This window comes from Crinia signifera, chromosome 2 (genome assembly GCF_055691185.1).
Source record: "Crinia signifera chromosome 2, ASM5569118v1, whole genome shotgun sequence".
In the NCBI taxonomy this organism is placed as follows: Eukaryota; Metazoa; Chordata; class Amphibia; order Anura; family Myobatrachidae; genus Crinia; species Crinia signifera.
This window is the reverse complement of record NC_139218.1, coordinates 153,666,331-153,683,338: the sequence shown is the minus strand read 5'-3', so window position 1 is coordinate 153,683,338 and position 17,008 is coordinate 153,666,331. Positions and strand designations below refer to the sequence as shown.

Genomic DNA, 17,008 nt, shown 5'->3' with positions numbered 1-17,008 from the left:
ATACACGATATTGAACGATGCGATGCGATGCGATTCGATTTCCCATAGGAAACAATGTGAAATGGCTCAATTTAGCCAAATTCTCATAGGAACAATAGTAAATGGGCCAAAAACACCCCTGAACATTGAAATGTCCCCCCAAAAGTAGTTTACGCCACCCCGCCATCAACGTGAACCCGAAGCGTGGCGAGCGCAGCGAGCCCGCGAGGGGCAGCGGTACGCGTCCTCCGACCTTTTCATGCCCTACTATCCACTAGGGCGTGGAGTGAGAATAGAATAGTGTGGCGAGCGCAGCGAGCCACCGAGCCCGAAGCGTGGCGAGCGCAGCGAGCCCCGCGAGGGGACGCGGATACCTTCACAGTTACGCGCGTCCCCTCGCGGGCGACGCGGACACCTGGGAAGCCCGCGAAGGGACGCGTTTACCTGTGAAGGTATCCGCGTGCGCTCGCCACGCTTCGGGCTCGCTGCGCTCGCCACACTATTCTATTCTCACTCCACGCCGACGTGGATAGTAGGGCATGAAAAGGTCGGAGGACGCGTACCGCCGCCCCTCGCGGGCTCGCTGCGCTCGCCACGCTTCGGGTTCACGTTGATGGCAGGGTGGCGTCAACTACTTTTCGCCACGCTTCGGGTTCACGTTGATGGCGGGGTGGCGTCAACTACTTTTGGGGGGACATTTCAATGTTCAGGGGTGTTTTTGGCCCATTTACTATTGTTCCTATGATAATTTGGCTAAATTGAGCCATTTAACATTGTTTCCTATGGGAAATCGAATCGTATCGCATCGAATAGTATCGCATCGCATCGTTCAATATCGTGTATGTGTACGATGCGATGCGATCCGATTTCTCTACGGAGAATAGCATGGTGCGCAATTAACTTAGTGGGCGCCCAGATAGGAAACAAGTACCAAATACAATACCAACGGATGTCTGATTGTTCCCAGAGCGCTTAGAAATTATGACTTTTCTCTCAAGTGAGTGGAATGACCCCCAAAAAAGAAAAAGAGCAGAATAGTGTGATATTGTTACACTTCCATCAATACATATAGGATAAAGTGATTTTCAACTCGTACCAAATGTGTATGTCTACTCTGGTTATAGACAAAAATGCTTGAAGGTGGGGAATATATGTTCCACAATGGATCCTCCTCCTCTTATTTGCCCAGTGAAGTGGATATACACTCAAATGAATAAGAGAAACAATTTATGGGGCAGCATGTTTTAATAAGAACAAGTTAAAACAGAGTGACACTGGTGGATATAATCAAAGGACTCTCACCATGATATGAAAGAAAGCTTCATTAACAGTGGGTACGATGGAAAAATTTTAGAACAAACCATCACAGATGTAGAGCAACTCAAAAGAGAGGAATTATTGGTAACTAAAAACAAAAAGAGAGATAACAGAATAACCACATGGATCGGTTCAAATGGTCTTTCACTACCAATTTCACATCTCAACACCAAAAAGTGAAAATAATTTTTAAAAAACACTGGGGCCTCCTCAAAAAGGAACCCATAATAGGAGACAAAATTCCAAAAGAGCCCAGCCTCATTTTTAGACGTGCCCCTAATCTAAAGAAAAAATTCGTACAAAGCATGTGTCCCAACTCCCCCAAAAAATCATCAGTCACTTCAAGGGGTTTTTACCGTTGTGGAAATTGCATGGGGTGTAAAAACATTCCGAAAACGTTCGGTATGAAACTTGAGAACCTTGACATTAACGGGAAACCATTTAAAATTAAAGATTTTCTGACATGTCACTCATCGAATGTGATTTATGCAGTGGAGTGTAGTGTTCAAAATTCTATATTGGGAGGACCACCCGTCCATTCAAGGTTAGATTAGGTAAGCACCTAAGGAATGTACGCAAAGGCTTAGAGACACATGCTCTCTCAGCCCATTTTAAATCTTGCCATCAATGTGACATAAGAGGTATTAAAATTTTTATGTGTTACAGAAAGTTGTTCCAAATATAAGAGGAGACGATTTTATAAAAAAATTAGCAAAGTGTGAGATGTCCTCAATTTTTAACTATAAAACTCTTATACCGAATGGGTTAAATAAGGACTTTGAGACCAAATGGTTCTTGTAATTTGCTTTTTATTAAAATGCATTTTATTACATTGTGTTTAAGGTATAATAGTATTGTTTCTATGCACTTATTTTTAATTCTTTATTTTTTGAGGGAAATGTCGTCTTCTTATACCTTCAAAAATAATCCCTCCCACTATGGGTTGTGACGCAAGCAAAAAAATTACCATGCTAATACCATTCCCCATTGAATGAAGGAGGTGGATAATGGACAATATTCTTAATGGAACGCAAGCGCCACCTTGCTAAACATCTTCCGGTATACAAGTTGGAAACTACTGCATGGAACACAAACATCATATCCTCTTCCGGCGTCAGGCAGGAAACCGGAAGTACGGCGCTTCCGAGACGCGGACACAGACGGTCTTAATCGGAGACAGCTGGCATAAGGAGACGCCAAAAAATATGACATGGGTTATGACTGCACTTAAGTCTTCTCCCCTTAATAGTGTGTGAGGTTTTAGCCGGTAGGAAGTCTATGTCTGGAAATAGTTTTTTTCTTTGTCTCCCGGAAGGGGGTATTTATACCAGTGCTGCATCACTGGCCAACACACGCCTTGAGAAAGTATTGAAACCGGTCGGCCTGTGACTTGTGGACACGTAGGAGGATTTCAAGGGACTCAGCTCTGGCAACCAGCATCCAGGGATGCCTGTCTAAACATCTTATGCAATATTTGTCTGCATTTTAGCTGTAGACAAATTGTCATGGTGAGAGTCCTTTGATTATATCCACCAGTCACTCTGTTTTAACTTGTTCTTATTAAAACATACTGCACCATAAATCGTTTCTCTTATCCATTTGAGTGTATATCACCTTCATTGGGCAAATAAGAGGAGGATCCCTTGGTGGAACATATATTCCCCTCAATCAAGCGTTTTAGTCTACAATCAGATTAGACATACACATTTGGTACGAGTTGAAAATCACTTTATCCTATATGTATTGATGGAAGTTTAACAATATCACACTATTCTGCTCTTTTTCTTTTTTGGGGGTCATTCCACTCACTTGAGAGAAAAGTCATCATTTCTAAGCGCTCTGGGAACAATCAGACATCTGTTGGTATTGTGTTTAAAAAATGACAGTAAGTAGCTAGTTGCTTGGTACTTAATCTGGCAGCCATATTCAGCATTGGACTTGAAGGTGCCAGTCCAGCTTATCCTAAAACCATTGGTAAAGGAGTTAAAAACAATAGCATTAGTATATGATTGGTGTCTGTGTAGAAGATGGAGAAATTTCTGTGGAGGAAGCAAGGTAATTTTGCAAGAAACTGAATAACAACTATAACTAAATAAAATATTAAAATGTTCCATGGCTGTAACACTACAGACTTAGCATCCCTATGGGTTGATCAGATGTCTCCTGGCTCATCCTCAACTTCTGTTGCTACTTGATGGTGACATGTCCCATAGTTGGCCTCCTCTTATCAAAGAAGCTCTGCTCATCTACTTGGAAGTCAGGGTTGGGACTCGGATATTCTCCTATGTAGCTCCCATAAACTCCCTGAACAGGTGGACCTACAATTTAGGAGGTCATGGAGCATTTTAGGCGTGCTGAAAATCGCCCATGTCTATAATACTGAGGACCTTAAGTCACTTCTGCAGCTACAGTAGGACTTCCCAATACACAACTTTTTAGATACTTTCAGCTCCGCCATGCCCTAGCGGCACAATTTGAGGGAGCCCTGCCGGTCTTACAGGATTATTTGACCAAAAAAATTGGTCCTTATGCTTGGACAGAGACACCATGTCTCCAGAGTTTTACTCAAACCTGGTCAAGGTGTTTCACAATACAGCCTTACCTAGACTGAGGACCCTATGGGTGGCAGATCTGGGGGATATCTTGGAAGAGAAATAGCAAGAGGCACTAGGCACATGAAAATACATACTTATGTACTTATCTCCACTAGCCTCCAAACTTTCAAGCGTTCCCTGAAAACTCACCTCTTCAGGCAAGCCTATCATATTTAAATTCTACACACATAACCCTCTGGGGCAGTTATGTATTATATAGCTTCCCTTCTGGACTTGTAACTTGGTGGGACTGCTATGCCATTACTGATGCCTGTCCTTGTGTTTCCCTCCTATATCTCTTTAGATTGTAAGCTTGCAGTAGGGCCCTCTAAAGTCTAAAGGGCCCCCAAGTCTGTCTGTTGTTACCCAGTTTGTTTTATCACTTTGTTTTTTCACTGTCACTTGTTTTTTCACTGTCTACTATTGTAAAGCGCAACGGAATCTGCTGCGCTATATAAGAAACTGTAAATAAATAATCTAGAAATGGCGAACGTAGCTTTCATAATATTTGGGACCGTTGGCTCGACTCTCTGTATGTCATTTAACCAGAAACCCATGCCCAGTAAGTCACACATAGAGTTTATATAATCAAAAGGCTGCCATTAGATCCATGCCATTTTTAAAATATAATTTAATAAATTATTTTTTATGGTATGTATTATGTCTTTTTACCTTTGGAATATGTGATTTCTCCCTGGCGCATTCAACTGAGACAATGACCACTATAAGTATATAATGTCTAAATGTTTTATTTTTCTTTATGCATGTCCATTTTCTTTTTTGTTGTACTTATTTCTATAAACTCAATAAAAAACTACTGAATACAAAAAAAAAAAAAACGATTCATATGTGTCCTAAAGCAGGGGTAGGGAACCTTTTTTGTGCCAAGGGCCGTTTGTATGTGAAAAAATCGTTCGGGGGCCATATGTAAAAATGTATCTTACTAATTGTCCTCCTGAAGCCATCCCACGCTCCGGCGGCTGCCGCTGAATAGGACCGACAGTCTCCTGCTTCTTTTGATTAAGAGGAATCTCGCAAGAACTACCGATCTCTCTCGAGAATTCCCCTGCTCTTGACTCCCGGCAGAGCCGCCAGGCGGGTCAACCAGACCGGCTACGGTGGCCGCAGCAAGCAGGTATGCATTGATGGAGAAAAATGCCTACAAAAAAGTTTCAAAGCTACGCTAATGATGTACTGTGCACTAATTAAACAAATTTATAGAGATTGATTTCCCCAGCATTCTACAAACATCTTATTGTAAAAACACAAGATAGATATACAGTGCTTTGCAAAAGTTTTAGGTAGGTGTGAAAAAATGTAAGAATCAATTACAAAAATCATAGTGAATGAGAAGAGATGGTAACAGAATATAAATCTAAATAAAATAAATATTTGGTGTGTCCACCATTAGTATTCAAAATAGCATCCATTCTTCAGGCACACTTGTACACAGTTTATGAAGGAATTCGGCAGGAGATTGTTCAAAACATCTTCTGCGGATGTAGGCTTGCTGAAATACTTTTCTCTTTATGTAAACCCAGACTTGATGATGTCAAGATCAGGGCTCAATGGTGGCCATATTATTACTTCCAAAACTATTTGTTCTTTATACTGATGATAGTTCTTAATGACATTGACTGTATGTTTGGGGTTACCTTGCTGCAGAATACATTTTGAGTTGATCAGATGCCTCCCTGATGGTATTGCATGTGGATAAGGACCTGCCTGTATTTTTCAGAATTAAGAACACTATTTATCCTGACCAGATTCTCAACTTAACCCTTTGAGGGCCAAGTGAATTTGTCAAAATAGATGTGAAAATGGACAAGCTTTTTATTAATCATAATGACCTGTAATCTATACCTTACTGTATATAGGAAATACGTTTTTTTCACATTTTTTATTTGAATTTATATAACAAATGTGAGCGATATTGGCATTTTTAGCAGATATTTACACATATCTTACAGAGATATTAGCACTCAAAGGGTTAAGTTGCTGAAATGTATCCCCTCCACCACGAATCAATGTTACCTGCAGTCACTCATTATTGTTCCTCTCTACAAACCCCTTCTGTTAAAGACACCTGCTGCCATTTTTCTGTAACCCAGTTCTTGTTTACTTGCATAGTTGGCTCAATTGACCTTGTTTCCATTTCTAACATTCAGCTTTTTGGCTGCAATTCTTCCATGAAGATCACTTCTGACCAGACTTCTTTGACCAGTAGACAGAGTAATAATAATTACCCACTTTCATGGGGACTTTAATGGGGGCATTCTCCAATTGCTTTATCAATTTACACCTACTGTATTTGTGGGAAACTGACTCTGGATCTATCCTAGCCTATCACAATCAAGATCTACATTCTCCTAACCATCTGGGAACTACAGGGAGTGCTAACCATTGGAGCACTGCTAGAGGATGACAGGCATATTGCCTATAAGGTCTTCAATAGGAAACCAGGTCTTCAATAGGATTGTAATCTTACCTGGAGTCTGATCCTCAAAGGACTGAGCAAGTGAGCTTATACACTTGCTGATATATTATAAGTAGATCAGCTGTACCATCAGCTGGTGTGTACACCTGAGATATCCATGAACCATGTCGTTCACAGATATATCACATCAGTCGTTCAGCACGGCAGACGCAGACATATCATTGCATCTGCAGATGTTACAGGTGTCCTATCAACTAAATGATATATCAACTGCAAAATTCATTAAATATGATACAAGTCTGTTGGTCACACGTATCAGGCAGACAATTAATAAGGGTCTATGAACAAGATTGTTTGTACATAAAGCTAATATATTTTTAGATCAATATGCGAGTTAGACGTTCAACATAACATTAGAAGCAACAGCTAAACAAATGTTGTTATTTCTACTGTACACGGTTCAGGTGGTGAACATCTATGTCTATCACAGTATTTCACATGTGCATAGAGTAGTAGTTTTTAGTGTTTTAAAATGCATAATGTACAAAAATTCCTACCCAAACGCTTAAGCTTTATTGTACTATGTATAACAACACAGTAAAAAGAGCTTTCAGAATGTATACTTACATTTCCTGCAGTAAATGTGAGCATGGGGAGGAAAATAATGGCTAATTTAGCCTCAGGCATCTTGGTACACACCATCGCCAGGATCGTCATGATTGCTCCAGACTGAGAACACAGAAAGAGGTTTCGTAAGAATAAGTAGAGATTATTATCACTCCAAATTTATGGTCATTTTTTTGTCTAACAGCATATATACCCATGGCACAATGTTAAAACTTCTTTCATTCAATCCTAGGTATACTGATAATTTTGTGAAATGACCCACAGGAATAAAAATTCCTTACCTATGCAAGGGTATCACTTATGAAAGTCCATACAGTTGGCTGTGCATGTAAATATCCAAACAATAAAAATTATACTCTTGAGAACTCTGTTTCTTATAAATACACAATGCCAGCCCTTACAGTAGGTTAGTGCACAAATCCTCTAGAGAAAGACAGTTTATTTTTCACAGAGACCACACACTTACTGTATGTAAGCTAGATCCTCCATCTTCCCTGTCATTTGAGTTTCTGTCCATTTTTGAGCTAAATGGAAGTGTGAGCCAGTTCAGAAAATACTGGGATGGTCACAAGCCACTTTGGGGTCAAGATCCACAGTTTGAGAACCTCTGATCTAGTACCTGGAGCATTGGCTCTTTTGTGACAAGAGTCTCTGCAGCATCTTCTAACTTGTTCTATTTACTGGAGCCCTCTAATTCTAGTACACTGTTTGGTCATTATCCTACAAAACACAAGTATGGCAAATAAGGAGTGGACTTTAACCTAATGAGGCTATTTTTATTCTATATGTTACCGGCAACATGTGAAGGTCGGCAATGTATACAATGCCAAAAAAGCAGTCGGTAAAGTATGAAATGATGCTTATTAAACACATGTCCTAGGCATTCTGTACTTGTCATTCTTTACAATGCCTGGGTATTGTACAGTATGTAATGCCTAGGAAAAGTGTTTAATAAGCATCATTTCATACTTTACCGACTGCTTTTTTGGCATTGTGTACAATGCCTAGGTATTGTATACATTGCCGACCTTCACATATTGCCGGTAACATATAGAATAAAAATAGCCTCATTAGGTTAAAGTCCACTCCTTATTTGCCATACTTGTGTTTTAAGGAATGGGCCAAAAACCCAAGTTTCACACTTTGCCTGAAAACCTTCGGCATTCGATACAATACCTAGGGATTCTATACATTGCCGAAGTTAAACAACTTTGCCGATAACATATATATGCACAGTAGTATTATTGATATTTTTTATGTTATTTCTATTTGTCAATGTTTGTTTTGTGTATGTGCTTATTATTATTATTATTATTATATGTTATGTGCATTAAATGTTTTTATATTATTGCTTACAGTGTCTATGATGCATTGGTAGCTCTCCCATTTCCATTTTTTACAGATGTAACATGTGCAGAGAGAATTAGATTTGGGTGGGGGTTTTACTTCAAAGTGAGATCTATATTGCAGTGTAAAAATAAAGCAGCCAGTATTTACCCTGCACAGAAACAAAATAACTCACCCAAATCTAATTCTCTCTGCACATTTGTCATCTGCCCCCCTGCAACTAGAATAAGGCCCATTATGCCAAACCAGCAATACCCCTGACACATTATGCCACACAATGCATTGCCAGTGCTAAAATATGCTGCAAACCCTGACAATATGTCACACACTGTAATGCCCATGACACAATATTCTACCCATTGCAATGCCCCTAACATATGCCATACACAGCAATGCCCCAGACACAATATGCCACACACAGCAACACCCCTGACACATTATGCCACACAATGCATTGCCAGTGCTAAAATATGCTGCAAACCGGAATGACCCTGACAATATGCCACACACTGTAATGCTCCTGACACAATATGCTGCACACTGTAATGCCCATGACACAATATTCTACCCATTGCAATGCCCCTAACATATGCCATACACAGCAATGCCCCAGACACAATATGCCACACACAGCAACACCCCTGACACATTATGCCACACAATGCAATGCTTGTGCCAAAATATGCCAAACATGACACAATATGCTGCAAACTGGAATGCCCCTGAAAATATGCTGCACACTAATTTTATTTATTTACAGTTTCTTAAATAGCACAGCAGATTCTGTTACGATTTACAATAGTAGACAGTGAAAAAACAAACTGGGTAACAACAGACAGACTTGGAGGTAGGAGGGCCCTGCTGCAAGCTTACAATCTATAGGAATATAGGACCGAAACACAAGGACAGGCACCAGTAATAGCATAGCAGTCCCACCAAGTCCAGAAGGGAAGCTAAATAATACATAAGTGCATCAGAGGGTTATGCGTGTAGAACTTAAATATGATAGGCTTGCATGAAGAGGTGAGTGTTCAGGGAACACTTGAAAGTTTGGACATAACTGTTGCTGTCGACACTCCTCAAATGAGTTTGTGTTGATTTCCACTTGATTACCCCTTACACAATATGCTGAACACTGTAATGCCCATGACACAACATGCCACACACTGCAATGCTCATGACAAAATATGCCACAAACTGCAATGTTCATGACCAGTGGCGTAGTTTTGGGCGCCTCCCCTGCCGTTATCGGGGGGCGCCCCCCCCCCGCGCCGCCGCGCCGCCAAGCACCCCCACCCCCCGCCACCCATGCAAATCACCCCCCCAATCCCCCGCAGCCTTACCTATTGCGCTGGTCCCGGCGGCTCCGTACAGCAGACAGTTTCAGAGAACTGTGTGCTATATGTGGGCGGCTATTTTGTGGTGGTCCTCAGCAGAAGAACGGAGCCGCTGGGTCCAGCGAGATAGGTAAGTCTTCGGGGGATTGGGGGGGTGTCACTATAGCACCGCAGCCCCAGCCGCCACCACCTGCACAGCGCCCCCCCCCCCCCCCCCGCGGTGGCAGGGGCTGCGGTGCTATAGTTACGCCGCTGCTCTTGACACAATATGTCGCAATGCCCCTGACATAATACTCCACACACTGTAATGCCCTTAACACAATATACCACACACCACAATGCCCCTGACACAATATGCTGCACAGTGTAATGCCCGACACAATATGCTGCACACTGCAATGCCCTTGACACATTATGCCCCACAGTAAGGCTGCTAATCAATTATTAATTACCGTCTCTTTGCCAGGGGTACAATGCTTGTTGCCAGGGGGTTACATTGTATAAGATGCAGCTTACACATGAAGCCACCTGAATAGCCACTTAAACATAAAGCTCCCTGTAGTGCCACTTACACATTATGTCACCTACAGTGCCACTTACACATAATATCGCCTACAGTGCCACTTACACATGATGGCTCTTGTAGTGAATGACCCCTGCAGTGCTTACAAATAATGCACCCCGTAGTGCCACTTCATAAAGCCCCTTGTTGTGCAGCTTCATAAGGCCCCCTCTTAGGTTCACTCTGATGTTGACGCTGGCCAATGAGAGGAGGAGGAGAGAGGAGCACAGGCTACTCCTTTCCATCGGGCGGCCAATTGAACTATGGCACCTGCTCTTGAGCCAATCGGAGCTTGCGACCCGGCAGCACAATCACAATCACAGTGGCTGTTGGTACACGAGTTCTGAATGGCTCATGATGTAGTGCCACATTTTGAACTGACCACTTCTCGCTGAATGCCGGAGAAGCCTTCGCTCCTTTGCATGGTGCTCCATGGTGGCACCCCATTGAAGGGTGACAGCTGGTGCTACAGGCTTTAGAGGTATGGGGGGGCTATCCAGGTCACTGTGGTGATCTACCAGTAGCTCACAACTAATGGATTGGCGACCACTGCTTTAGTGTGTATGCACTATAACTTTAACAATGCAGAACAATCCTGACTATCTGTTTAACGCCAGCATGTTCCTAGATGTGGTTGCTGAAAGTGTGTTCAGTATCGTTCAGTGTGTATGCATTATATAGTTTATCAAGGCTATTCCGGCAGTTCAATGGAAAATAGTTAACGATATTGTTCATGAGCTATATTATTTAAGGTGTAATGCTTTAGTAATGCCTGTTAAATTGAGTCTCTACTTTTGTATGAAGTAGTGGCTCCCAATTCAGAAGATCTGCCCTGAATGGTATTATCAAGGGTTCTTCGATTGCCATTTCTGGGGGTTAAAAAGGACTTAGTCCATCTGGGTGCAATGCAGCTGTTAAGGCGGAAGTTCACTGTCTACACAAGTAGTCTGATGCAGCTTGGCAGACAAGTGGAAATCAATAGCAGCTTCTTTACTTAGTGGGTGGCACCATCTTTAAAACCCTCTGGCCTAAGATTAGAAGAGGTGCAGTACTAATCGCAATACATGCTGAACTGGTAAGTAATTCATTTCCCCGGCATCCCTGTTCATATTACTGGCACTATATGCTTTATCCATACGGAGGGAGCCGTATTTACTGATCAGCCCTTCCACTGCACCAGGATATATGTCCTCTCACTTACTAAGCTTCCTGTGCAGCCTGTCAACTGCATTTTTCCAGGGGTTCCACCAAAATTTCCTTAAATCCCAGATATAATTAAGCTTCCCTAGTTTATAGGAAATAAACGATATAGTTTAATTATAAACTTTATAGTTTATAATTAAACTTCCCTACTCTACCTGGAGACATTTTGTAGATAACCATAATAGTCAAGGGTTAGCTTTGTTACAAACAGTAATTCTTTTAGGTTGAATGTGGCATGGTGTGTGGTAAGGAATAGTATGGATGCCTGTTAATGCAATGGTTACAGTTGCCATTACTTTAGTCACATTAATGCAAAGCATAATAATTCATAAAAATACATACAGCTCCAAGAGATGGGCCGAAGCGTCCTGTGGCTATTTTGCAGACATAGCTTACAAATGATGACACTACTCCTTTAAAACAAAATGAAAAAATTAACCAATGAAAAACACAAACTGCATTAATGGAGCAATATAAATAGAATATTGAATACAGTGAAAACAAAGCTTGTTTTTAAAAATGTTCATGGGAACTAAATTATCTCATACAGTATAGGATATAAGATAAAAAAAAACATTTCTATAAACATAATACAGTATGGCAAAACTAAACCATTGCGTATTGTGACAAGGATCACATACAGTTAGCAGGTGATTGGCTGGACGTTTATCTCTCCTTATCAGCCTTGGATTTATCTCTTGTTAACCCCTTGAGTGGTGGGTTTTGCTGGGGCAGGACAAACCTACCAGGGCAGGTTTGTCCTGCCCCAGCAAAAACCACCACAGGAATTTGGAAGCCCCCCTCCCTCACCTCTGCTCCGGCATTAGTACACCGGAGGTGCCGCTGCTGCCCGCGCTTCCTTAGCCGGCCACCTGTCACATTCAGCAGTGACGTCGGCGGCAGGCTGGGGGATGTTCGCGGCGGCTCGGGAGGACTTGGATGTCTGAGCGCTCCCGAGTCCCCCCGACCATACCCGAGCCTGCCGCCGACGTCACTGTAAAATGAGTGACGGGCGGCTGGTGGGCGGGTCAGGAGAGCTCCGGCATTCCGATCGCCGGGGCAAAGGTGATGGGGGGGGGGGGGGGGGGGGGGCGCGCGAGGGGACTGCAGGTTTGTGGCGGGGGGTGGGCTCTAGAGGTGCTGTGCCAGTGGTGCACACCTGGACACCACTGGCGCGCACCTATTGTATATTAGTGGTATGCCCGGAGATTTTCCAGGACAGCCCGCTGCAGCAGCGCAGCTGAGCCCGGAAAATCTCCGGGCGTACCACTCAAGGGGTTAAAGCTTAATACATCTGCCTCTTTGATCTTTATTTTATTAGGCAGGTCAAAGCATACCAGATGAATTCCATAGGCAAGCATACAGGTAATCACAGCATAAACAGACTCTTTCAAATGCTCTAGTTGTCCCTACCATAGCCCACACCCCGGGCCTATCGCTTGGGCAGCTAATCCACCATCAAGAGCATTTTCACTCTGCCCTTGAAACACTTATATCAGGAAATCACAGTATTCTCATGTGGAGATATATTGTCTCTGGCAAATATGTAGTGTCTTACTTGCCATGAAAATTGTACATACTGTACATACCTACAGTGTGAAAATGGGATTTTTGTACTTACATCCTATTCTTGCAGTCTATTGGGCCAACCCTGGAATTATATTGTGGTATAGTGTGTGGTGACAAGATCTTGGGCACTTGGGCTGAAAGGCTGAGACCTAAAACTTGAGAGTTTAGGTATAAACTCCCTATAAGACTGTCACAGACAAATAACAACCTACTCAAGATAAAAAAAGGTGCACTGTAGAAAACAACTTCACTCAAGATCAGCCAATGTAAGTCTTCCAAACTGAGTGGTGATTATTGGCCAATATTGGTTGTTCATTTAAGATAATGGACTTAACCATATGGTCAGAAAACAAGTAACTAAAACGATCATGGCTTTAACAGCCATACCATTAACACCAGCTGAGTAAAAGGCATTGAATGTTCCATACATAAAACTCAAAAAGTGGAGTCAAGTTTACTAGGGCCAAAAAGAAAATTTGGACAGATACTTGTTTGTGGGTTTACCATGACCACTACGGATCCTCTATAGAGAGTTTTGCACCATTGTAAAAACATAGTAGTTGTTCATTTCTGGCATTGAACAATAAAAAAAAAAAAAAGATTCCAGCATCATCATCCACTGAGCCGGTTTACTGATTATACAAAATTATATATCTGCTTAAGAATTCTGGACTTTTATTTCAATCCAATCCTTCCAATTTCCACGCACAGCGCTCTTTATTGAGAGGACCCCCACGCAAAAGTAGTCCAATTGGACTGGGACACCTCCAGCGGATACAAGGAACCTTCCACCATATTGCACCAAGCTCTTTTTGCATTCAGAGAGGATCCCCACGATTCAGCCAATCCATAAGGGACAGGGACACCTCCAGCAATCATCTTGGTTTTCAAATTCGGTTCCACCAACTTGGATACATATTGGACTTGGACAGCTATCGTCCGGAGCAGATTTACATTTCACTGACAGGTCCCACTGAGTGTTTTTAACCATTTTTTTATTCATCAATTTCTGAATTATATTCATATTTATTTATTTATTATTCATGCGATATTGTACTTTTTCTTTATTAAATAATGTTATTTTGTATATGATTCACTCATCATTGAAATACGAGCGCTGCACAATCCAACCTTTTTTCTCCGTATAATCTTGTGGGATCTGACTAATCCCCATTGCAGCAGCTCTTTTGAGGTCAAACAGCCCTGGTAAGCGCTCTATACAGTTTTTTTACTGTTCCTTACATTCCACAGCATGCCCTGCAACAGTTTAAGCATGGGTAAATATCAAAATAAAGGTAGAGCATGTTGGTATGTGTAGTTCTACAGCTGGAGGGACACCTATTGCATACCCCTGATCTAGAGCCTGGCCATCTGCAGTCTGTTTAGAAAAGTTTCAGGTTCAGCATGGATCAAAAGAAACAGCCCAGATTCTGCAACTAGAAAAAAAGAGAGAGTCACATCTCTTTCTAAAGCTACCAGGACTAGCTCCACATACTGTAAATGCAGAGAGCCCATGAGATATCCAATGAGGCCTCCTCTGGAGAAAAGTCCGGTACCTGAAAAGAAGGGACCATGGACTCCTGGTGAAACTTCGAATGCCAACTTAGAAAAGTAGTTCAAACATGTCCCATGAATAACCCTGTCCACATGGAAAACCAGGAAAGAGGAGCAATAAAACAAAAAGCTCAAGTCTAGCACTCACCAGGCCAATGCTATGGCAAGAAGGAAGACAGACTTCCACATAATACAACAAATGTCCAAGGAGTTTAAGGGCTCAAAGGTAGCTTTAAGAACCAAGGACAGGTTCTATGGAACCACTGGAAGTACAAACAGAGGCTGCACGTGCAGGACACCCTGTATGAAAGGCCAAACATCAGGCACCATTGCAATTTGTCTCTGGAAGAGAAAAGAAAGGGCTGAAACCTGAACTTGCAAAATGTAACACATGGTCCCATATACAGACACACCTTCATAAATGACAGGACTAACAAGGAGTTAAAATATCTGTGGTTAAACACTCTAGCCAAACACCAGTTGAAGTCCTTCAAACCCAGTGACAAATTCTGGTAGAAAGTGTATGTGGAGAGCTCCTTAGCTCTCAGGACAGACGTCTCATGAGCCACCCAGTCAAACCACAACAGGCCAGATCCAAAAGGAAACAAGAGCCCGGAGACAGAAGATCTGGCCAAAGCGGAAGATGCAGATGGTTAAGCCAAGAATATCTGTGTACTAATCCCTTTGTAGCCAATTGGGAGATATGAAAATAACAGTGCAGCCTTCCAACTTCAATTTATGAAAGTCCTGCGGAATCATTGAGATTGGGGGTGGCATATATACATGAGTGAGAATGCCCTTTGAACAACTTAGGTGTTTACCAGAAGAGCTCCCAAATCCCTTATGCATGAGAAGTACCTTGGCAGCTTGTGATTGTATTAAGACATTATCATTGATATCAGGCAAGCCCTAACAAAGAAACAGGAGCTTGAAAGGCATCTAGATGTAGAGTCCAGTCGCCCGAGTGAATGTCCCAGTTTCAGACCACAGGGAGAATGTCTCCTTCACGGCGTTGCAACTGCTGCCCTGATAATTTACATAAATGATGGCTGATGCAATATCGGACTGCAGACACGAGGAGTGTCAGAGAGCTTGAAGACTGCTCTAAGTTCCAGAATGTTGATTGGTAGCAGATCTAATAAGCTAACCACCACACCCTGAAAAGTCTGTTCACAGGTCAATGTCTCACACCTTAAATGGCAATAAGGACCCAGACCTGTCTCCAAGAAGGAATAGCCACTATCCAGGTGGGATCCTTAGAGACACAAGAGGCAGTGACTGACCTTAAGAGAGGATGATCATCTATCAGATAGGATAATCCATCTAGAGAGCAGATCAGTAAAACTGGGCATACTCCCCATGTCGAGACTATATAACGACGACGATTTGCAAGCAACAGTGTATGATACTCCGTGATGAGGCAGAAATAATCAAATTTGACCCAATATGCTAAATTAGTATTTGAGTTTCTGTGCCATCGGCCGCAGGAGTGTTGGAGAAGTGTAAAAGAGACAAATACCAACATGACTAATACCAAGTGGGGGGGGGGGGGGGGGGGGGGGAGGGGGTGAGATGACTTGGCCCGAGGTAAAAACCTGAAAAACCTGATAAACCTGCACGGAGAACACGAGCCAATAGTGTCACCGTGTATTCAGGCAAAAACAGGACAAAATCCCTCGGGACCCTCACCACAACAGTGTATGATACTCCGTGATGAGGCAGAAATAATCAAATTTGACCCAAAGTTTGTCTGCATGAAGGAGATGAGTTCTGGGCCAGGTGAAGCCTTTCGACCAGATATTGCAGAATTTGGACTGCGACATCAAGACAACATGATCCATGGAAAGTCCCAATGGTAATGCCCAAACCTCGAATTGGTCCTTTTGAACAGCAAACCTGACAAAGTGTTGATAAATGAACTTGATGGTAACAAGTTAATAGGCATCCTGGATGTCTAAAGAGGACGTGAAGTCCCCCCCGGCTGCAAAACTAGAATGTTGTAGTGAATACTAACCAAAATTAAGGACCTGCAAGTACCTGTTGAGTGATTTAAGGTTAAGGATTGGTCAAAATCATATACTCATAATTAATGATTCCTTTTCTTCAAGAGACTCCCTGGCAGCAATTACTGTGGAATTACTTCCCATACTCCTATATCTGGACAGGAAGATTTTTTTCCAATGGACTGCCCATCTGGTGTATATAGTCCAGCTATTAAGGGAGGGTATTTTAAAGGTTGCCATGGAGCCAACAGTATTACCGTTGAGCATAATTTCCAGTTTTCCTCTTCATTCACCAATGACAGACACTACTATAGGATATACCAAAACAGTACAAAGGGAAAGAAAATCCCCAGTCAAGACTTCAAGGTACATACTTATGCAAGTGCAATTGAATATTAAAATACAACATGCAGTACTTGATTTCCAAGTGGGTGTTCATATTTAAAGCATAAAGGACTCCAAGCTGTTGATGGACAGAT

At 42.2% G+C, this 17,008-nt stretch overlaps 1 protein-coding gene across 7 annotated transcripts in view; it reads right to left on the bottom strand.

Annotated features, from left to right (window-relative positions):
• The window catches only part of PARL (presenilin associated rhomboid like), a 132,746-nt gene that overhangs the window by 26,827 nt on the left and 88,911 nt on the right, over positions 1 to 17,008 (bottom strand). For all 7 annotated transcript variants that reach the window (XM_083173140.1, XM_083173143.1, XM_083173145.1 and 4 more), the window contains 2 exons: positions 11,746 to 11,816; positions 6,955 to 7,056 (listed from right to left, as the gene is read on the bottom strand). In XM_083173140.1, coding sequence (XP_083029266.1) covers positions 6,955 to 7,056; positions 11,746 to 11,816 — 173 coding nt within the window. The remainder of the gene's footprint in view (positions 1 to 6,954; positions 7,057 to 11,745; positions 11,817 to 17,008) is intronic.